The sequence below is a fragment of the Sphaeramia orbicularis genome, chromosome 7 (genome assembly GCF_902148855.1).
Source record: "Sphaeramia orbicularis chromosome 7, fSphaOr1.1, whole genome shotgun sequence".
In the NCBI taxonomy this organism is placed as follows: Eukaryota; Metazoa; Chordata; class Actinopteri; order Kurtiformes; family Apogonidae; genus Sphaeramia; species Sphaeramia orbicularis.
The window spans coordinates 11210768-11235490 of record NC_043963.1 but is presented as its reverse complement, the minus strand read 5'-3'; the positions used below and the strand labels follow the sequence as shown (position 1 = coordinate 11235490).

General features: G+C 35.0%; 1 protein-coding gene across 1 annotated transcript; it reads left to right on the top strand.

Moving 5' to 3' along the window:
• Nucleotides 1-7616: 7616 nt before the first annotated feature.
• prdm2a (PR domain containing 2, with ZNF domain a) lies at nucleotides 7617-24352 on the top strand. The gene is made up of 4 exons (XM_030139568.1): nucleotides 7617-7718; nucleotides 14970-15037; nucleotides 16229-20487; nucleotides 23594-24352. The coding sequence occupies exon 3, from the start codon at nucleotides 16295-16297 to the stop codon at nucleotides 20468-20470; it is 4176 nt and encodes a 1391-aa protein (XP_029995428.1). The 5' UTR covers nucleotides 7617-7718; nucleotides 14970-15037; nucleotides 16229-16294; the 3' UTR covers nucleotides 20471-20487; nucleotides 23594-24352.
• The last annotated feature ends 371 nt before the right edge of the window (nucleotides 24353-24723 follow it).

The window sequence follows — 24723 nt, the reverse complement described above, 5'->3', positions numbered from 1 at the left end:
TTAGTCTGTGGTACATGTATTTGTGTATTTCAGGACCCTAATAGTTCATACAGTTTGAATTTGAACCCTCCAGGTGCTGCTTTATATTCATTTAGGCAAAAATCAAGTGGATTTCTACCACCTGTTTTAATTCCTTCTTAATTTTTTGCATCTATAACTAGTTACGTGACGACAAAGACTTCCAACGAACATTTCTCCAAGCACAGAGGAGCGGGACAGAACAGCACAGCCAACAACCTGGAGGGGGTGGGGCCTGAAGTAGCTCATTTGCATTTAAAGGGCCAGCGCTCCAAACCACCTTCCTGGTGTCATTAGTCAGAAATAGGGTTGAAGATGGACCTGTGGAGTTGAATGAATGAAGAATTCAGACCCAAGCAGAGCATTTACAGTTTATGTATGCATGTGTATGTTTGCAGATGTGGAGCGCATCGAAATACTTGTGCTTTATTTCATTATTTACATTTTATGCAACTTTCTACTTCTACTGCACTGCATCTGAGGCAAATATTGTACTTTTTACTCCAATACATTTGTCTGACAGCTTTCATTACTTTTCAGATTGCAGTTTTCCATCTTCTTCCTGTCTAATTTAATCCCTTAAAGGGGTCATATTTCACTAAACCCATTTTTATTAGTCTTTGGTTCATTTATTTGTGTATTTGAACCCTAATAGTTCATAAAGTTTGAATTTGAACCCTCAAGGTGCTCATCTTGTCTTGTCTTGTTTTAACTTATCTTATCTGATCTTGTCTTTTCCAGTTTTATCTTATTTTCTCTGATCTTATCTTGTCTTGTTTTTTCCAGTTTTATCTTATCTTATCTTATCTTATCTTATCTTATCTTATCTTATCTTACCTTATCTTATCTTATCTTGTCCAGTTTTATCTTATCTTATCTTATCTTATCTTATCTTACCTTATCTTATCTTATCTTATCTTGTCCAGTTTTATCTTATCTTATCTTATCTTATCTTATCTTATCTTATCTTATCTTATCTTATCTTACCTTATCTTATCTTGTCCAGTTTTATCTTATCTTATCTTATCTTATCTTATCGTATCTTATCTTACCTTATCTTATCTTATCTTATCTTATCTTATCTTATCTTATCTTATCTTATCTTATCTTACCTTATCTTATCTTGTCCAGTTTTATCTTATCTAATCTAAGCTTATCTTATCTTGTCTAGTTTTATCTTACCTTATTTGATCTTATCTTGTCCAGTTTTATCTTATCTTATCTAAGCTTATCTTATTTTGTCTAGTTTTATCTTACCTTAACTGATCTTATCTTATCTTGTCTTGCCCAGTTTTATCTTATCTTATCTTATCTTATCTTATCTTATCTTATCTTATCTTATCTTATCTTATCTTATCTTATCTTATCTTATCTTTGTAGATCCACTGTGATCTATCAGTTGTAATACTCATACTCATAATACTATTAAAATTGCACTTTTACTTTTTGCACTAAATCACCAAGAAAAATGTGTAGTTATCATTTATAAATTATTATATTATTATTTGGCCCCTGAGCTTAATTTTACTTAATTTTGACACCCATGGTCTACTGCATCAAATATCCAGACTATCAGCTTATCAATATGACTTTATAATTTTTTAAAAATACATATCGAACTTCAAATCAGCTGTATAATATTAAATATCCCTTTATTTCATGTCACTGATTACACTCAATATTTTTACTTAGTCAGAGCTTTTACTTGCAATGTTGGATTTATACACGGTTTTATTTCCATTATCATGTACATTAAAGAGCTAAGAGCTTCTGGAGGTGGAAAATATGCACGTATGAAGTATGAAATATGAGCGAGTGATTTTTCATTGTCATCATGGTATGCATTTTGACAATGAAACAGGGCTTAACCCACATGCAACATTACAAAGCAGAGACATGCTGTACCATACAAGTGCCATGAGAACACCACCCATGTGCTACACGATGTCACCAATGCACATGGAGGGTCCGCTACACTCCTACATGTCCCATTCGAAGACCGTCTTTTCTGTTTGCATGATTCTGTGGGTTGAAATAATTCCATGTGAAACTAGGGGGTAGACCGCTATCAGAGTAGGTGTGTGATTTATATGAGCCACTGCCTTGTGATTCTATTGACCATTGTTGGGGAAAACAGAGTACGTACACATTGTTAAACACACATCATAAATCTCAGCCCGACATCTGTTTTTTCAGCTCGAGAAACATAAATGATGACAGTAAATCAGATAAATGTGTGGGTATATGACTTATATTTAATAGATAATTATTTTTTTCCTGCAATAAAATCAAATAATTATTTAAAGTGTGTGTATGTATTATTAAAAATATAATAAAATACTTAAAAAAATGTCTAATATCTGCTATACAATGCCTACTATTGTTGTTAAAACACTAAAATAAGTTTAAAGTGGCTTAGAAAATGCATACTGAAAGTTTAAGGGTGAAAATGGAGGCTTCTATTGAGACATGGCGTCCTCTAGCGGTCAACTGAATGCACTGCAAGATGAGAAAATTAAAAGATTTATGGATTTAACCCTTTCATACATAGTGGTGACTACAGTGGACAGCTATTTTTATTATTATTATTATTTTTTATTATTAATTTTTAATTTTCTAACTTTATTAATTTTATTTGTTTTTTAGTTATTTATTTTTTTAATTTTAATTTAATTTTTTTATTAAAAAAATAAATAAATAAAAAATATATATACATATATACATATATACATATATATATATATATATATATATATATATATATATATATACACACACATATACATATATATATATATATATATATTTTTTTTTTTTTTTTTTTTTTTTTTTTTTTTCAAAGAAAAGTGGACAGCTATTCTGCAGCTGTTCTCTTGTATATTCATGGGTTTTGTTTTTTTAGTTCCATATCAGCCAAAACAGTGCACGCTTATGCACCATCCCATAATACACTGCTATTCATACAGTTCCTGTAACTTTGCTGCTCTTGATAAACCTGATCTGCAGTAACATGTTTCAGTGTAAATCGGTTGCTTGTTATTGTTATTAGACTGCTATTAACAGCTTGTTGTTTTTTTTTAAACAAAAAAAGATTTTTTTTTTTTTTTTTTTTTGCATATTATATCTCTATGAAGTGAGTACTGAGTAGTATTAGAGTATGTTAAAATGTGAGAAAACATCAGATTAGCAGCATTAAAAATGTTTTTATTTCATAGTTTTCACACAGTATATCAGTAAATATATGTTTCTTTGCTTCAAAAATGAATCACATGGTGTCCAACTGAGTGGAACTCAGAAAAAAAAAAAAAGGTTCATAAGAAACTTTTCAATCGCATTGTTTTTTTAATGCCTAAAGAGGAATAAAAACACTCAGGAAAAAATCTTGAGTAAAGTTCTGATAATTCATGCATGACAGGGTTAAGGAGAAACACATGCCATAAGCCTAAAACATGACTTTTTCCACATTTTTTCCTTGGAATTATTTTTTTTTCTAGATTGTTTTATTAATAAATGTGTAACATCTTGATGATAAAAGTGGATTTTTGTTGCCATTAATGTAAGTATAGCTCATTTATTAATTGAAGGTGGTAAAATATGAGTTTTTGTCAAAGAATAACCCTTCATAATGGATTATTCATGTTTCATCCTTGAAATTACTTTTTTTTTTTTTTTTATGCAAAAGTGGGTTCTTGTTATTGTTAATATAAATATAGTTTAATTAAAGCTAACAAAAATGTGAATTTTTGTCACATTGGACTATTTAAATACCTGATGGCTTCGCACAAATGTCACATTTATCGCTAATATTGACTTTTCACTTCTACTACTACTTCATAATCATTTCCAAAGCTGTATATACAGTATATTTTTTGCCAAATTATGGTTTGATTCAACTTATTTCTCCTGAATGAAAACCTTGATGCAAAAACATCTGTCATCTGGCTGCAGATATTTCATCTGATTGGTTTTTATACATTGATACTGAGGATTTTGATAAATACCTACCTTATTATGTTGGTATTTCATGTGTTTTATTGTGTTATATTCTTTATATATATGACTAAATGTAACTCTAGAGCTGTCAATCCCTGTTAACGCTGCTAATGTCCATCTGTCTCGGCCAGACATCCTTGTAAACTATATTTTTAATCTGACTGAGTTTTTTCCTGGTTAAATAAAGGTTAAATTCCACTGCACTGTTTGACACCATGCACTGGAATGTCAAAACTTTCCCTGTGTAACTAATAAAAATGCCATTACTCATAAAACACTTCCAGGAGAGCAGATCTGAAATGTTTTTTTTTTTTTTTTTTTTTTTTTACACAAACTATGCAATGCATTAAGAGCTGGTTCATCTTTATTCTGATCTGCATTTGTAGATTTATAACAGACAAATATATTCAGGTTATGTAATTAAAGACGGCATATGTTCATGCTGGTAACGATGCAGTTGTTTTCTAATTTTAGTCTCAAGGTCACAGACACTGAACTTTATAACCAGCAAATGTTCATGTTATTTTTGACTGTTCTATATTTAGATACTACCACTTACTTTGTAGATTTGTATTATTGAAAAGGAATAAAACCAACAAAAAAATTATAATATAGGTAGAGTCAGGGGCACAGTGTGGTAAAACCTGAATAAAACTACATAAAATTTTGAAAATTACCTAAACTAAATGTTCTGCTTCGTTATAAACCTGCTGTTTCTGTCCCATTTTACCTGATACCCAATATACTCCCTCAATACTCTTCCATATTGTTAAAATATATAGACAGTAAGTCAAACTGTTCAACAAAATCAACAACTTGGAAAAACCCATTTGATGTTATAACTTTGTTCTCATAATACCAGAGAGAAAGATTCAGTGCATACATTTAAAAAAAAAAGAAAAAAAAAAAAAAGCATTTTTACAACACAAAACACAACAGGAGGCACGCCATAACATTAAATAGCTGTAGTAAATTACTGAAGTCATTTTCATCATTTCCATCACAAATATCCCTTTAACCACATCCCTTTAAGGGTAAACTTTGCTTTCTACTTTGAACTCCTATTTTGGTTCTTCAGTGGTTTATACAAATGTTTTCCAATGTTATACCTTTATCATTCCACCATCTTAATCATACATCAGTAGATCCTGGATCCATGGCAGGTCATATTAAATCTTTAATATGCCTCTCCATGTTTTCCTCTTTCACAATTCTACTACAAATAGTCATTGTTTATTTAATAATTCATTTTTTGCTGTAACCAGTGATTTTTTTCCCCTTTATTTGTTAGTCTCTAAATGATTATAAAGGGCATTTGTACAGTATCATGTCTGTTAAGTGGCTTTTGAGTGACATAAAACATTATATACAAGAAACAAATACAAAAAACCTTATTTATTCTATTTTATTTCTTCTTTATCCCCACAAAATAAAGACCCATTAAGAAAAAAAAAATGTCCCAAATAACTTGATTTCACCCTCACAGCGATTAATACAGTACTACAATATTAACTCTTTAAAACCTGACGTGTCAGCGCTGACACACCCTGCACATTTACAGTTTGGATGGCTGTAACTCTTTCACTGATTGTGCAATTGGAAAAATTCCAGTGGCTTCTGAAACCTGAGACATTGGGCTTTATTGGGTCATTCTGGTAATTTCACTCACGCCTGCACTAAAATCTGGAGAAGAAGCCGTTCTATCAGTATTATAACATGCAGTAAATTGTAAATGATTGCTAGGTTTTGAAAGATCTGGAAAACAATGCTCGGGATAAATGGGCAAACAGCATATTTTCTAACCTTTTTAGAGTCAAAATAAGAAAAAAAGTCCAGGTGGACCATTTTAGGCTTAAGGTTTAAAGCAGTGGTTCCCAGCCTTTTTTGTCTCATGACCCCATTTTAAAATCACAAATTTCTGGCGACCCCAAATGTTTTTTTGCTAAAATTAATTTGTTTTTGATCATGTAATAGTTTGCTATACTATGTTGCAAATAAATGTTAATTTTAGACGACATTTAGTCTATGTAATGTATATTATTATGGATGGAGGCAGAAAATCCAGGTGTAGATTACTGCACAAAGTGAGGATTTTATTTTCCTTGGTCAGGATATGTACAGTCAGTCCAGCTTGGATTTACAAGACTGACAATTAATACTGAACAAACAAGAACTCAAACTATGAATTATGAAAGAGCTGCAGCATCTGAAACTGACCACAATGAACATTTGACAGATAAACAGACCACAGTGCTTCAGTTTCAGACTCACAGTTTGTCATGTCTGTTATGGATTGTGATTGTCTCTCTGAACTCACCATGTATTTTTTATTAATAAGGTTTTTTTTTTTGTAATTTTTTATCAATTACTAGAAATTTCAGGCGACCCCATTTGAATTTCAGGCGACCCCACGTGGGGTCCCAACCCCTAGGATGAAAAACACTGGTTTAAAGGGTTAAACCAATAATCCAGTAATACTGACCCACGCAAATATTACTGTATTTATTGTATTTATTGTACTATGTGAGATTGAGTATTTTGGTGATATGTGAGATACGTATGGTGGCCTAGAGGTGCAACAGCCCAAAAACTTATCCACTATAAGAAAAAAAAAAAGAGAACAGCCCCAAAAATTTTCCACTATAAGAAAAAAAGAGAACAGCCCAAAAAATTTTCCACTATAAGAAAAAAAGAGAATAGCCCAAAAAATTATTCACTTTAAGAAAAAAAGAGAACAGCCCCAAAAATTATCCATATAAGAAAAAAAGAGTAAAGCCCAAAAAATGATCCACTATAAGAAAAAAGACAACAGGATATTTTTTTGGGCTGTTCGCTTTTTTTCTTATAGTGGATAATTTTTTGGGCTTTACTCTTTTTTTTCTTATAGTGGATAATTTTTTGGACTGTTCTCTTTTTTTTCTTATAGTGGATACTTTTTTGGGCTTTACTCTTTTTTCTTCTTTTGATAAATTTTTGGGCTTGACTCTTTTTTTTTCTTATATGGATAATTTTTTGGGATGTTCTTTTTTTTCTTACAGTGGATCATTTTTTGGGTTTTACTCTTTTTTATTATTTGGATACATTTTTGGGCTTTACTCTTTTTATCTTATATGGATAATTTTTTGGGCTGATCTCTTTTTTTTTTTTTTTTTTTTTTTTCCTTACAGTGGATCATTTTTTGGGCTGTTCTTTTTTTTTTTCTTATAGTGGATAATGTTTTGGGCTGTTCTTTTTTTTTTTCTTATAGTGGATAATTTTTTGGGCTGTTCCTACAGATATGTACACTTCTGTTGCAAAGATACTAAAGATTTTTCAATTCAATTCAATTTAATTCAATATCTATTTTTTCTATTTTGCATTTTTAGAGTATTTTTACAATATGACATTTTCCTCATGTAAAATATCCTAACACGTCCTCCACAAATGCTAATTATTCGACAAACACATAACTACTTATATAACAAAAATAAAGCCTGTGTTTATTCTGACAGTGATGGGCTAACGTTCTCATTTTAGTCCCAGTGTGACAGCTGCTTTAGCAAACGCGTTTCTGATTGGTCCACATTTGACATCCACACTCACGGACCAATCAGATCGCCGGAACTTCGTTAGTGCATTAAGGAAGGAAAAAAAACATACACAGCTGTCCACAATCTGCACAAGAGGAATATATCAAAACTCTTTTAAGGGCACAGCTGCAAACACAGGTACGTACGGAAACTGTAACGTACACGCGTGTGTTTTAATCGGTGTTCGTATCGGTTGTAACGGGCATTCATTTTTACGTGTAGCTAGAGCTAGCATTGCGGCTAGCAGTGTATCATTAATACTTTAACCGCAGATAACGGCTCTTTCACTCCGTATTTGGAAACTACTCGTGTATTTTCTACTCTTTCTAAGTGTTTACATATCCAAACAACTTCCTTACACCCACACGGCTTCGGTGGAGTTATTTTAGAGCCGCCGGATGACCTTTCTGTGGAGGAGCTAGCAGTCTTTGTAGCAAAACAGTAATGTGACGACGTGTTGTGCGACCAGTTAGCAATGGTGCAAGGACGGGGGAGCGTCATCAGACCAGGTGAAGCAGCTGCATTTGAACGCACCACGAAGCTAATCCGAATTATAATAACATCATCCTGCAGGATTTTTTTTTAATAGATGCGTATTAAGTGCAATAATTAAAGTCTATTAATAACATAATCATGGAAATATAGAAATCTGTGTAATGAGAATCAGATTCTGTAAGTCTGTGCAGGCCTCTGAGTAGTGTTTAACATTTATTTTCGATTTTACTCTGACTATTTTTAGGAATATTTCGCCACCTGTAGGTTTATATCCTAATCGGTTTGCCTTTGCATGAATAAAACACAAACTAAAGCTCTAAAGCATTTGTTTACCTTTTTACCAAGTGTTTAGATCTGTAGTAAAAAGACATGGCAGTAGGATTGCACAAGACAAGGTGAGCCTATCATGTTATTATAAAGTCTGTTAATAACATAATCATAGAAATATAGAAATCTGTATAATGTTAATCAGATTCTGTAAGTCTGTGTAGGCCTCTGAGTAGTGTTTAACATTTATTTTCGATTTTACTCTGACTATTTTTAGGAATATTTCGCCACCTGTAGGTTTGTATCCTAATCGGCTTGCCTTTGCATGAATAAAACACAAACTAAAGCTCTAAAGCATTTGTTTACCTTTTTACCAAGTGTTTACAGGTGCCTATAAACTGCGCCAGGGATGGAATAATTTGACTGGATTTATAGAAATATCTTGCACATTAAATCTAGATGGTTACACAACAAAAAGACTTTAAAATATTTAAAAATAATCCAATTATGATGCTTTAAGTGTTCAGATCTGTAGTAAAAAGACATGGCAGTAGGATTGCACAAGACAAGGTGGGCCTATCATGTTATTATTAAGTCTGTTAATAACATAATCATGGAAATATAGAAATCTGTGTAATGAGAATCAGATTCTGTAAGTATATGTGTGGGCCTCTGAGTAGTGTTTAACATTTATTTTCGATTTTACTCTGACTATTTTTAGGAATATTTCGCCACCTGTAGGTTTGTATCCTAATCGGCTTGCCTTTGCATAAATAAAACACAAACTAAAGCTCTAAAGCATTTGTTTACCTTTTTACCAAGTGTTTACAGGTGCCTATAAACTGCACCAGGGATGGAATAATTCGACTGGATTTATAGAAATATCTTGCACATTAAATCTAGATGGTTACACAACAAAAAGACTTTAAAATATTTAAAAATAATCCAATTATGATGCTTTAAGTGTTCAGATCTGTAGTAAAAAGACATGGCAGTAGGATTGCACAAGACAAGGTGAGCCTATCATGTTATTATAAAGTCTGTTAATAACATAATCATGGAAATATAGAAATCTGTATAATAAGAATCAGATTCTGTAAGTCTGTGTAGGCCTCTGAGTAGTGTTTAACATTTATTTTCGGTTTTACTCTGACAATTTTTTTTTAGAAATATTTCGCTTATATCATAATCGGTTTGCCTTTGCATGAATAAAACACAAACTAAAGCTCTAAAGCATTTGTTTACCTTTTTACTAAGTGTTTACAGGTGCCTATAAACTGCGCCAGGGATGGAATAATTTGACTGGATTTATAGAAATATCTTGCACATTAAATCTAGATGGTTACACAACAAAAAGACTTTAAAATATATAAAAATAATCCAATTATGATGCTTTAAGTGTTCAGATCTGTAGTAAGAAGACATGGCAGTAGGATTGCACAAGACAAGGTGGGCCTATCATGTTATTATTAAGTCTGTTAATAACATAATCATGGAAATATAGAAATCTGTGTAATGAGAATCAGATTCTGTAAGTATATGTGTGGGCCTCTGAGTAGTGTTTAACATTTATTTTCGATTTTACTCTGACTATTTTTAGGAATATTTCGCCACCTGTAGGTTTATATCCTAATCGGCTTGCCTTTGCATGAATAAAACACAAACTAAAGCTCTAAAGCATTTGTTTACCTTTTTACCAAGTGTTTACAGGTGCCTATAAACTGCGCCAGGGATGGAATAATTTGACTGGATTTATAGAAATATCTTGCACATTAAATCTAGATGGTTACACAACAAAAAGACTTTAAAATATTTAAAAATAATCCAATTATGATGCTTTAAGTGTTCAGATCTGTAGTAAAAAGACATGGCAGTAGGATTGCACAAGACAAGGTGAGCCTATCATGTTATTATAAAGTCTGTTAATAATATAATCATGGAAATATAGAAATCTGTATAATAAGAATCAGATTCTGTAAGTCTGTGTAGGCCTCTGAGTAGTGTTTAACATTTATTTTCGGTTTTACTCTGACTATTTTTTTTTAGAAATATTTCGCTTATATCATAATCGGTTTGCCTTTGCATGAATAAAACACAAACTAAAGCTCTAAAGCATTTGTTTACCTTTTTACTAAGTGTTTACAGGTGCCTATAAACTGCGCCAGGGATGGAATAATTTGACTGGATTTATAGAAATATCTTGCACATTAAATCTAGATGGTTACACAACAAAAAGACTTTAAAATATTTAAAAATAATCCAATTATGATGCTTTAAGTGTTCAGATCTGTAGTAAAAAGACATGGCAGTAGGATTGCACAAGACAAGGTGAGCCTATCATGTTATTATTAAGTCTGTTAATAACATAATCATGGAAATATAGAAATCTGTGTAATGAGAATCAGATTCTGTAAGTATATGTGTGGGCCTCTGAGTAGTGTTTAACATTTATTTTCGATTTTACTCTGACTATTTTTAGGAATATTTCGCCACCTGTAGGTTTGTATCCTAATCGGCTTGCCTTTGCATGAATAAAACACAAACTAAAGCTCTAAAGCATTTGTTTACCTTTTTACTAAGTGTTTACAGGTGCCTATAAACTGCGCCAGGGATGGAATAATTCGACTGGATTTATAGAAATATCTTGCACATTAAATCTAGATGTTTACACAACAAAAAGACTTTAAAATATTTAAAAATAATCCAATTATGATGCTTTAAGTGTTCAGATCTGTAGTAAAAAGACATGGCAGTAGGATTGCACAAGACAAGGTGAGTCTATCATGTTATTATAAAGTCTGTTAATAACATAATCATAGAAATATAGAAATCTGTATAATATTAATCAGATTCTGTAAGTCTGTGTCGGCCTCTGAGTAGTGTTTAACATTTATTTTCGGTTTTACTCTGACTATTTTTTTTTTTGAAATATTTCGCTTATATCATAATCGGTTTGCCTTTGCATGAATAAAACACAAACTAAAGCTCTAAAGCATTTGTTTACCTTTTTACCAAGTGTTTACAGGTGCCTATAAACTGCGCCAGGGATGGAATAATTTGACTGGATTTATAGAAATATCTTGCACATTAAATCTAGATGGTTACACAACAAAAAGACTTTAAAATATTTAAAAATAATCCAATTATGATGCTTTAAGTGTTCAGATCTGTAGTAAAAAGACATGGCAGTAGGATTGCACAAGACAAGGTGGGCCTATCATGTTATTATTAAGTCTGTTAATAACATAATTATGGAAATATAGAAATCTGTGTAATGAGAATCAGATTCTGTAAGTATATGTGTGGGCCTCTGAGTAGTGTTTAACATTTATTTTCGATTTTACTCTGACTATTTTTAGGAATATTTCGCCACCTGTAGGTTTATATCCTAATCGGCTTGCCTTTGCATAAATAAAACACAAACTAAAGCTCTAAAGCATTTGTTTACCTTTTTACCAAGTGTTTACAGGTGCCTATAAACTGCGCCAGGGATGGAATAATTCGACTGGATTTATAGAAATATCTTGCACATTAAATCTAGATGGTTACACAACAAAAAGACTTTAAAATATTTAAAAATAATCCAATTATGATGCTTTAAGTGTTCAGATCTGTAGTAAAAAGACATGGCAGTAGGATTGCACAAGACAAGGTGAGCCTATCATGTTATTATAAAGTCTGTTAATAACATAATCATGGAAATATAGAAATCTGTATAATAAGAATCAGATTCTGTAAGTCTGTGTAGGCCTCTGAGTAGTGTTTAACATTTATTTTCGGTTTTACTCTGACAATTTTTTTTTAGAAATATTTCGCTTATATCATAATCGGTTTGCCTTTGCATGAATAAAACACAAACTAAAGCTCTAAAGCATTTGTTTACCTTTTTACCAAGTGTTTACAGGTGCCTATAAACTGCGCCAGGGATGGAATAATTTGACTGGATTTATAGAAATATCTTGCACATTAAATCTAGATGGTTACACAACAAAAAGACTTTAAAATATATAAAAATAATCCAATTATGATGCTTTAAGTGTTCAGATCTGTAGTAAGAAGACATGGCAGTAGGATTGCACAAGACAAGGTGGGCCTATCATGTTATTATTAAGTCTGTTAATAACATAATCATGGAAATATAGAAATCTGTGTAATGAGAATCAGATTCTGTAAGTATATGTGTGGGCCTCTGAGTAGTGTTTAACATTTATTTTCGATTTTACTCTGACTATTTTTAGGAATATTTCGCCACCTGTAGGTTTATATCCTAATCGGCTTGCCTTTGCATGAATAAAACACAAACTAAAGCTCTAAAGCATTTGTTTACCTTTTTACCAAGTGTTTACAGGTGCCTATAAACTGCGCCAGGGATGGAATAATTTGACTGGATTTATAGAAATATCTTGCACATTAAATCTAGATGGTTACACAACAAAAAGACTTTAAAATATTTAAAAATAATCCAATTATGATGCTTTAAGTGTTCAGATCTGTAGTAAAAAGACATGGCAGTAGGATTGCACAAGACAAGGTGAGCCTATCATGTTATTATAAAGTCTGTTAATAATATAATCATGGAAATATAGAAATCTGTATAATAAGAATCAGATTCTGTAAGTCTGTGTCGGCCTCTGAGTAGTGTTTAACATTTATTTTCGGTTTTACTCTGACTATTTTTTTTAGAAATATTTCGCTTATATCATAATCGGTTTGCCTTTGCATGAATAAAACACAAACTAAAGCTCTAAAGCATTTGTTTACCTTTTTACTAAGTGTTTACAGGTGCCTATAAACTGCGCCAGGGATGGAATAATTTGACTGGATTTATAGAAATATCTTGCACATTAAATCTAGATGGTTACACAACAAAAAGACTTTAAAATATTTAAAAATAATCCAATTATGATGCTTTAAGTGTTCAGATCTGTAGTAAAAAGACATGGCAGTAGGATTGCACAAGACAAGGTGGGCCTATCATGTTATTATAAAGTCTGTTAATAACATAATCATGGAAATATAGAAATCTGTATAATAAGAATCAGATTCTGTAAGTCTGTGTAGGCCTCTGAGTAGTGTTTAACATTTATTTTCGATTTTACTTTGACTATTTTTAGGAATTTTTCGCCACCTGTAGGTATATATCCTAATCGGCTTGCCTTTGCATGAATAAAACACAAACTAAAGCTCTAAAGCATTTGTTTACCTTTTTACCAAGTGTTTACAGGTGCCTATAAACTGCGCCAGGGATGGAATAATTTGACTGGATTTATAGAAATATCTTGCACATTAAATCTAGATGGTTACACAACAAAAAGACTTTAAAATATATAAAAATAATCCAATTATGACGCTTTAAGTGTTCAGATCTGTTGTAAAAAGACATGGCAGTAGGATTGCACAAGACAAGGTGGGCCTATCATGTTATTATTAAGTCTATTAATAACATAATCATGGAAATATAGAAATCTGTGTAATGAGAATCAGATTCTGTAAGTCTGTGTGTAGGCCTCTGAGTAGTGTTTAACATTTATTTTCAGTTTTACTCTGACTATTTTTTTTAGAAATATTTCGCTTGTATCATAATCGGTTTGCCTTTGCATGAATAAAACACAAACCAAAGCTATAAAGCATTTGTTTACCTTTTTCCTAAGTGTTTACGGGTGCCTATAAACTGTGCCAGGGATGGAATAATTCAACTGGATTAATGTAAAAATCTTACACATTAAATCTAGATGGTTACACAACAGAAGTACTTTAAAATAATCAAATTATGATGCTTTCAGTGTTCAGATCTGTAGTAAAAAGACATGGCAGTAGGATTGCACAAGACAAGGTGGGCCTATCATGTTATTCTAGCAAGCGATCAATGTAAAAATGCACCAAAGTAATTAAAAATTGGCAGCTGAGCATGAGGAATTGAATAGAGGGCAAACAACCATAACAAGGTTAAAAAGGGTATATATATATATAGGAACATACTGATATGGAAATAATTGGTAGAGCACCTGTGATTTTACTGTACAAATTAGATGCTTGCTACTTTATCATCATCATTATTATTATTGCTATTTTTTGTCACTTTAGCCACTTTAAGAAACTTGTTTATATCTTTAATCTCTTTATTTTTCTATTGTATTAATGCATACTGTCTTGTGCTGCTGGACACACTTGAATTTCCCCCTTGGCAGATCAATAAAATATATCTTATCTAATCTTATGCATTATCCTTTAAACAGCAAAATAAATAAATAATAGTAATTCATTATCAGTGCCAAAATGTCTGTCTTCTTATTATCATATCAGCACAGACATTTTGGTGCTTTATAAAGAAAGCTACAGGTGGAATCAGTAAAAAGTATTCATTACAACCTCCAGAAGATAATGAGTATAAAACCACCAAGATCTTGCACAAACACATTTCAATATCGTGTCACAGATGTCAAATAAATGCTCAACCACTGTAGCGTGACCCAAGACTTACTCAGCAGCCAGAGATGGCAAACAGTGCTCACTCCCACGCCACACAAGTGTCATCAGTTAGTACCTCCGGCTGCTTGGTTGTTAAAAAGTTATTTGACATAAACCCATTTGAAGTGTTTTTAATGTTGCATGTTTTTCTCTCTGCAGGAGGAAAAGCCTTCGTGTTGATCCGTCAAACAAAGCACCGCATTTATTCCGCACTGACTGCTACAATGGTGAGTTCATTTTTACTTGTTCATTGTTGAGTTTATGCAATATATAATGTGTACTTTGTAATGTCAAATAGACAGTAGGTCAAAAAGGGAACTCAGTATGTATTCAGAGTGTGGACATCACTCACGAACATCTGTATTAAGCTGAAAGGTGTTTTAGTTGTGTCAAAGAAGTCATAATTTTGTCTGAAAGGAGTGATATTTTGCTTTTTTAAATGGAATTATGCATTTTAAAACATTTCCCTGTGATCTGCATGAACTGTAAATGCAATGCTTGGGTCTGAATTCTTCATTAATTCAACTCCTAACCCTAACCCAATCGCTGCTGCTGATAAACAATTATGTCGTACTCGGAGAAATGTTCGTCGGAAGTATTGACCTTATATGTGCAAATGTCAAGACATAACTACTTAGAAAATTTAACAAATTAAGCAGGAATTTAAACGGGTTGTAGAAATCCACTTGATTTTTGCCAGAATGGATATAAAGATAGCTTTGCAGCACCTGGAGGGTTCAAATTCAAACTTTATGAACTATTAGGGTCAAAAAAATACACAAATAAATGAACCAAAGACTAATAAAAGTGGGTTTAGCAAAATATGGCCCCTTGAAATAAAAAGTAGATTTCTAGTTGGTCTGATATTACCAGTTACTGCTAATATTTCTAAAACAATATTCAGCGTCTTTCATATATTAAATGCTCCTAGGAGTGCTTCACATGAAGACAAACTGAGGTGGTCGTAATGGGAGAAGTCGAGAAATTAAAACCTTTAAGTTGCAGGGGAAAAAAAAAGAGTGAAAGCCAGTCCTTAGATTGAGTTTGATGTTTGATCGAGATTCCTTTTATTGTCATTACAAATAAATACAACAAAATTTTAAAGCACAAGGTAAAAACGGGACCCATAACAAAAAGTGTAATAACAATAAATACTAAAGAATAAATTACTCCAGTCATACTCCACACTCACACTACACACATGCATGCAAAACAAACAGGTATTGCCTAAAAATATGCAGTGATCATAAAATAAGCAATTAATGCATAAATTGAGCGCTATATCAAAGAGATCATGCGAAGCTTTGTAAACACAGCTTTAATCGCACCTTTCAGACATAAATCCACTGTCTTCATGACTGTTTTTTAGCTTGTGTTTGGTTTAATAATGACACTGACCTGCCTAATTCATTCCATAGGTGTGACAACTGTGAACGCCCCTTTGCCAGACTCCGTCACTGAAGTGAATACAGTCTCTGGAAAACATGGAGGAATTTTCTCACTCTTACATATCGGAATATGGAGACATTGAGGATATAGAGGAGGAGGAGGAAGAAGAGGAGACTAATACAGAGCCGGACACGACTAAGTCAGTTTCCCCAGATCTTCACGACAAGGATACAGAGAATCACTGGGACTGGTTTCCTTGCCAGCACTGTGAGAGACGTTTTACCAGCAAACAAGGCTTGGAACGACACTTGCACATCCACACTTTGGCAAACAACAAGGCACATTCATACAAAAGCAATAAGAGCAGCATCTCCTCTGGTTCAAGTGCAGGTCAGACGCAGCGCGAGAAGAAAAGGCCCGTAGATTCTACAGACGTAGACAGGCTGCCTGATAGTTCGTCCCCTCTTGGCGTCGATACCTCTGGAGAAGACGCTGCTCAGCCAGATACATCGGGAACAGCGGAGGGGCATCATGCTTGCAAATACTGCGAGAAAATATTTAGTACGTACACCAACAAACGGCGTCACGAGCGTCGGGTTCATGAGCAGCACCTGCACACAGAGGAAAACCAGCTACCCCAGGAGGAAAACCCCCAGATAACATTTAGCGCGGCATCTCAACAGGAAATGCAGCTAGGCGGTGGTTCAACACCTGCAGCCGTTCTGGAAAAGGAAGGAGAGCAAGCAGAACAATACATGTTAGACGTCTCCAGTAATATTTCAGAAAATCTCAGCTTTTACATCGACGGAAAAATCGTCTCGACAAGTACAGTCAGTAGCTGTGAAACGGCCGAGGTTCATTCGGGGTCGTCTACTTTAGTCGGCCTGGATGCCCTGATTCTGGACCCCGCCCAGATCAGCCAGGTTTTAAATACAGATTCAGCTGTGAGCAAAGACATTTCTGGCCAAGCGTCGGCCAAGAGAAGAACTGCAACGCCACCTCTTTTACCGCAAATTAAAACTGAACTGGAGTCTGAGGTGGTTGTATCCTCCACTTCTTCATCTTCACTCGTGTCGTCTTTAATCGAGAACCTGCTTCCTCAGAACACAGAATCCACAGTCGTGCAGAAAGAGAGGACGGTGTTTTTATCGCCAAAGCTGAAGCAGCTCCTGGAGAAGCAGGACGGCCTTAAACCAGCACTCGCCCTCATCACGGACGGCCAGAAGTCCTGTTCGCCCGTCACCTTGTCTGTCTTACCTGCTGCAACCGGAAGGTTCAAAAGGAGAACAGGTTCCCCACAACAAAATGTCACAAATAATGAAGAAACACAAGCACCCGATACAGGAGAGTGTGACTTAAGTACGGGACAAGCTCAGACCATACAAAACTCACCCGTTCACCAAATAACCAGTGACAAAGAAGAAACACCTCCATCTGTCGAGGAACCAGCAGTGAATCAGGTCTTGACTGAAAGCTGGCCCACGATGGCCGGCGGCAACTCCTGTAATCAGCAACCACTGGATCTTTCCAACACCGTCAAACGAAACGAAGACGGAGCTTTAGCTGATGCTGCGCTGGATTTGAGTTTGCAAAAAAGAAGCCCGGAGGACTCTGACCCGACATCAAAAGTAGTTTCGCAAACACTTTTGAAAGGAGCATCGGACACTTGCGTGACAGAGAAGTCCTTAATGGATGAATACAAGCATCTTAACATCAGTGAACCAAACACAAGTTTAGGGAATCTCGCAGCTCCTTTAGTCACAGACTTTATAGTCACGAGTTCGGACATTATGACCCCGGTGGAGCCTGTTGCAGAGGGGCTAGTTTATGGACTTGCACTTCCTTCCGCTGCTCTGACTCCATCCTCCACCTCTCTTACCCCAGTTGCCTTGCAGCCAGCTTCACCCTGCACTATTGCATTCGCCTCCCCAGCTGCACACACCATGCTCCCCGCTGCTCCGTCATTAATCACCGTTTTGGCTCCACCACCTATTCCTAACCCTTCAAACCAGCCAATCCAGGTATTAGCCCCAAACATATCTCCTGAGCCTTTGGTAATTTGCACAGAAAATGGATTAAATTCCTCAGAGTGTGAACTGACTACTGCATTTACCGCCGCAAACCCCACAAACCTTGTCACGCTTTCACAACCCCTTGACCCGACTCTAAATCTCCCTGGACACGTGTTTCTGACTGATCCAATCGCTATCAACCCGCCTGTAGTTGAATCTGCTCCGGTGTCCGAGGTGCCGTTCACACCCACAGTAACATTAAATGATCCTCTTCTTAACTCCTACAACATCACCAGCAACACAGTGTTAATAGAATGCACAATAGCTCTTGAAGCCCCAGGAAGCATCGTCCCTGCTGCTATAACCTTACAAGAAAACGCTGCTGAGCCTCCAGCTCCAACACAGATGGTTGTAAATCACATAGAGCAGCAACAGATTGTATCAGTACCAAACCCTCAAGCTGTGGATCCCACGATCCTCATGTCGTCCATTGCAGAATCAGTAATGCTGTCCGCCTCCTCCACCTCCGTCATATCTGATTGTCCTGCAGTGAGTGAGTCGGGTCCCGGCCCAGAACCTGTTGTTACCGCAGAGCCGCCGGTGACAAAAGAGGTGGAAGCTGCTGACACTTCTTTTCCCATATCTGAGGTCCCGGCTGACGCCTCAGCCCCATCTGAGAAAGCTAAAGAAGAAGAATCTTCAAATGACACGACGAGTGAAGCCCAACAGCAGAGTTTCACCAAAAATTTCATCTGCAATGTGTGTGATAAGCTTTTTCATTCAATGAAGGAGCTAGGCCAACATGTGGGTGACCATGCTGATGAATGGCCCTACAAATGTGAATTCTGCTTGTTGCTCTTTGGCAAGCCCTCCGCTTTGCTTGACCATCGATCAAACCTCCACGGTGTCGGCAAGACTTACGTTTGCAGCGCGTGTACAAAAGAATTTGTCTACCTTTGCAATCTGAAGCAGCACCAGGAAGAATTACATCCCGGGCAGCAGTGCACGCACACAGAGGAAGAAAAGGGCAAACTAAGACCTCAGAACTACAACAACCCATCAAAAGACAACACGGAGCCCTTGGGGCCAAATCCGCCAGAGGAAACAAAAGCTGTGGTGAAAAAGGAAGAAACTGAGGTCGATGCAGCCGCCGAGGAGCTGTTTACAACAATCAAAATCATGGCTTCAGACGGAGGAAAGCTCAAAGGGCCCGATGTTCGCCTTGGCATTAACCAACACTATCCCAGTTTTAAGCCACCTCCGTTTCCTTACCATAACAGGTCACCTGCCGGCACGGTGGCATCAGCTACAAACTTCACAACCCACAACATCCCGCAAACGTTTAGTACAGCCATCCGCTGCACCAAGTGTGGAAAAAGCTTTGATAACATGCCAGAGCTGCACAAACACATCCTGGCTTGCGCAAACGCGAGTGATAAAAGACGGTACACACCCAAAAGGAATCCGATTCCTCTTCGCCACTTTGCAAAATCTCAAAATGGCGTGCTGTCAACTACTAATTCCGCTAACGGACTTAACTCTCCAAACAGAGCCAGTCAGTCAAACCGGTCCAAACCCAACCACGAAACACCAGTAAAGATGAAGTTCAAAGTGCTCAACAAAAGGAAGAAGAAGTTGGTTCAAAGGGCTTTGCCACAGAGGAACAAATCAGTGCCTTCATCGAATAAAATCCCTCCCACACAGATGGACGAGCAGCAGGAGATATTTGTCTGTCCACACTGTAGCAGGGAGTTCACAATGCGTCGCAGCAGAACCAAACACATGGCCGTTTGCCCCAAGAAACCCAAGGAGGTGAAGAAAAGGAAAGAAGGAGCTATATCTGTGACAAAGGAGAATGACGGCCATCAGCACAGAGGTATTTCACGCGCTGACGAAAAGCGTCAAACCTCACCTCACCACAACACCAGGCTCCAGACTTCAGGCCCCGCTAAGAGGCCCGCCATCCTGCCCGTGCAAACCGTCTTTTCAAGCAAAAGAAGCAAAATAATCATAAAAGAAAGCCGGCAGCCGAAACAGGACACCCCCGGTCTCAATGAACTTCCTATCGTTCGCACTTTCAACCCTGCAATGCGTCAGTACAGCAGGGTGCACCACGGCATTAAAGAAATCCCCATTAAAATTACTCTGGTAAAACCCCAGCAGACTGAACCACAGAAGGACGAGCGGCCCAAGATCCAGGCCCAAGACAAAAAAACTGGAGCCGATACCAGCAGTACAGACCAGAGCACCAAGGCGTAAAGGAGTCCGAGCAGCAGGTATGGACAGGACACACTTTTATTTTTTTATTATTATAACCTTTATTTAACCAGGAAAAAAAAAAAGCTCATTGAAATTGAAAACCTCTTTTTCAAGAGTGTCCTAGCCAAGACAGCAGCAGAAGTTACACAAAATGGAAATCGCAGCCGTACATCCACACTAATATACATAAGCACAATGAAAGTCAGCACTAAAAACAAACTTAAAACTGATAAAAACATACGTATAAAACATCACCATTATTTTATAAGGTACTAAAAGTATAACAACTATGTTTCTTAAAAGCATCTCAAAGCCAAACCCAATTCAATCCATTGGAGATTGAATTTACATTGTTTAAAAAAAAAAAGAAGAAAAAAACAGTAAATGTAGTATAATGCACAGATTTATGCAAAATGTGATCCATTGTCTCGTATATTTTGTAGTGATGAGTAAACCTGTAAACCAGCTGGTGTGTTAAACACTTATAATGGAATGAAAATGTGTTTAGAAAAAAAGAAACAAAGTCTGTCAAACAGTGGTGAAGGAAGCTTTAAAATCCTTAAATTTAGTAAAATGATCATAAGAGCAAAGTAAAAATGTTCCATCACAAGCAAGTCTCCAATGAAAACTGCTACTTGAGTAAAAGTACAGATGTCTAACACATGAACATTATAGTACAAAGACTAATGTCATCATATCATTTTATATTGCAGTAAATATCATGGTACTGAATGTGTTTATTTTATAAGTATTAAATCTGTTTACATTGCCACCTAAAACGCTTACAAAATGCTTCATGGTAACTGAGTGAGAATCCAAAATAGTAATGGAGTGCAGTGTTTGTTCAGTGTGATGCACCAGAACAATAATTAAAGATTTGATTAAGACACTGATCAAATTGTCAGTCTTTGGCAACATATGTTTCATTACTATATTTAATGCACATCTTTCTGCTGTTTGTTTATAATAAATAACATTAAAAATGATTATAGTATTTGGTTGTTATGAAATATAAGATTAGACACAGGTATATATTTTGAACATTTATGTACACATTGCTATTTACATTCTGAATTTCTGCTGTATACATTCATTTATAACCTTTACTGTTCTTAATTTACACTGTATACTCATATATTTTCTTATATATCCAGTTGCAATTCAGGTAAAAATTAAATAAACACAGTTTTAGAAACTAGAGATATGATTAATCAAAAATATTGTTTTACAGAAAAAAATAAATTGACCCTGATGTTCACTTTCGCTTGGCCAGGCCCGTATTATAATACTCCACTATTAACACTGAACCACCATATGACTGTTGGATCTGCTGGAGCCAGTTCATATTATTTTATTTACAGTTTTATACAAAGTGACACCGGATAAATGTGATTTATCCTGAAATGATTCAAGTGGGAGGAAAGAATAAAAACCCCAAGTTGAAATGAAACGCAACCATGTAACTCGGAGGGAAAACTCATTATTTGATGGAAGCATTAACAACACGTAGACATGTGGTTTTCTAAGACGTCAGAACACACAAAGTTAACTTTTGACAACATGCTGCCTTTAAAAGACGGGTATATCATCTTAAAAGCTGTCAAATAGTGGAATAGAAGTATCTTAACTCTTCTTAAATACCGTAGTTTAGTAAATGTAACTCCACCTCTTTACTACAATAATCAAACTTCTTACAACACATAAATGTGCTTTTTTTTTCAAATTTTTATTCAAAACAGTCTCACAGCACATTACACAGGACATCATTGATACAAAGTACACTGCTCTCTCTCTCGCTCTCTCTCTTTTTTTTAAATGGGGTGTCAATATTGCTCACAGAAAGAAAGAGAGAAAAAAAAGGTAATTTGTGAATCTGTGCATGAATATCGTCATATAAATATAGACTTTCCAGTGCAACACAAAACAGGAGTAATATGTGAAAATCAATGCTTTTCATGGTCATCCTACTTTTGCACAACAGTAACGCTTGATTATATAGGCTATATAAACAAACATTTAAATGTACTTACACGCACACACATTTATCTACATGTATAAATGATTGTGGACATGTCCATGAAGCACACACATGCAGAAATGGGTAGTATAAGTAAAGTAAATGAGTAAGTAAATGGAATGATGATAATAATAATAATAATAATAATAATAATAATAATAATAATAATAATAATGAGCTTGTAAATATAGCCAACCACACTTCTAGGAAATAAGACAAGGAAAATTATATATAAATACATATATATGTATACCCACGTAGTAGTAGTAGTAGCAGTAGTAGTAGTAATAATAATAATAATAATAATAATAATAATAATAATAATAATAAATTGAAGGAGCCTAACAGTGCACATGTACATTTAGCATTTGGATAATCAAGTTATAAAAGATAACTGCGAACAAAAGAGTAGCAAACTATGCAGTTTTTTGACAGAAAACAAGCCAAGTGAACTCTAAACCTACAAAGCGGAAGTGCTGCTGGGTCTTCTTGGAAAAAAGGAAAAAAAAACATGATGAAGACCAGAGGTCAAAATGCGTTGGCTGTATTTTAAATGATTGCCATGGAGTAATAAAAGCATTTTATTTTTAACACAAATCCTACAGTGTGCCTTGGAGTATTTTTTGAAATCTTGCATGTTAATGCAGATTTTTTTTGACTCCAAATAGAAAACAAGCCAAGTTTATTTATATTCCGGCATTTCATTGTGCTTTACATTAAAATAAAAGCAGCACACTCATAGTCACATAATTAAAAAAATGTGATTATGATTAGGAATGTGATGTTATTATGTACAGGATGTATTCATGCACATTTTGACGAGGTTTTAATTACTGTCGTTGTCTTTTTGTCGTACAGAAATAACAGAATTCTATCGGTCCTATCCAGCGTAGAGCTTTGTATCTATGATGACTGGCATAAAAATAAGAGCACAATCAACAAAAGTGATTCATGAAAGCAGAATGGGAATATTTATGCAAAACAGTAATTGTGCATAAAATGAAAAAGCAATGAGTTTAGCGACGGTCCTTTATGCGCAAACCCAAACAGAGAAAAGGAAACCTCATCTTTTGGCTCTAATGAATGTTTCGTCTCATCATTTGCAGGATCCCGCTGTTCGGAGCTGCTAATACCGTTCACCTTCACCGACGCTAAAGGGAGAAAACCGTGACTTGTGCAGCGATCGAATTTACTGTATTATACATTCAGAACTGAAGACGGAGAAGACGACGGTGACGACTAACCAGGACTGCAGTGAGTGGATGTGATTAACAAGTATCCGAATGCTTTTGTAGTAGCTTGGACTTTTGTAGATTTCCTCCTCATTTGGTAAAAACTTTCTGTCAGAGGCTTGGATTTGCACTTTGAAGTTAATCCGACTGTTACGCGTCACAAAATGGAAAAAGGAACAGAAACAAATTGACGTGGACGGCTGCTCTCATCTCTCACCCAGCAGGTCGGTTATTTAGAGGCGACGGCGGCAGCAGGTGGCAATCATTTTTCAGCATGTATTTGCACTTTTCCTTATCTGTTGTCTGTGGCCTTTTTTGGTTTGGACTTTTTCGATGCATGCCCTGAGCTAGAACTCCAGCTCCATTTCACCTTTGATTTCACGACGTAGGATGGCTCACCTTAACGCAGTTAGGCCTTAAAACACTGAATCTGAATTTGCTTCGCAGGTCCGCTCGTCAATAATCAATGCGATTACACGGAAGGCAGTTAAAACGTAACCGGGTGCTTCAATGAAACGGGTCCCTAAAAACAGAAATATTCAAACCAGATGTAGACTAATGTTATGAAGGAAGTTTGGAAGCACTTTGGGTCTGTTTTAAAAATAAATACTTACTGAGATAAAAGAGAAACTATTTTTCAGATAAAACACATTTTTATATTATTTTACTTTATATTTAACACAACAATCCACATGTAACACTGTCGAAAGGACACGAAAATTACACGCCACTATTTTTTTTTCATATCTAATAACTAATCTAAAGTAGATAAAACACATTTTTAAATAATAAATTATTATTATTATTATTATTGTTATTGTTATATAATAATATTATTATTATTATTATTATTATTAATATAAAAAAATATATATATTGTTTTACATTATTTTTAATCGAGAAAAAAAGTATCCTGCACACTGTCCTTTCAGCTTGCAAAAAACTTTAATATTGGATATATTAAAGTTTTTTGAATGGACAGTGTGCAGGATACCTTTTTATTT

What these genes read in the sequence shown, in the direction of transcription:
- prdm2a (XM_030139568.1), top strand. Translation starts at nt 16,295, where the DNA reads ATGGAGGAATTTTCTCACTCTTACATATCGGAATATGGAGACATTGAG.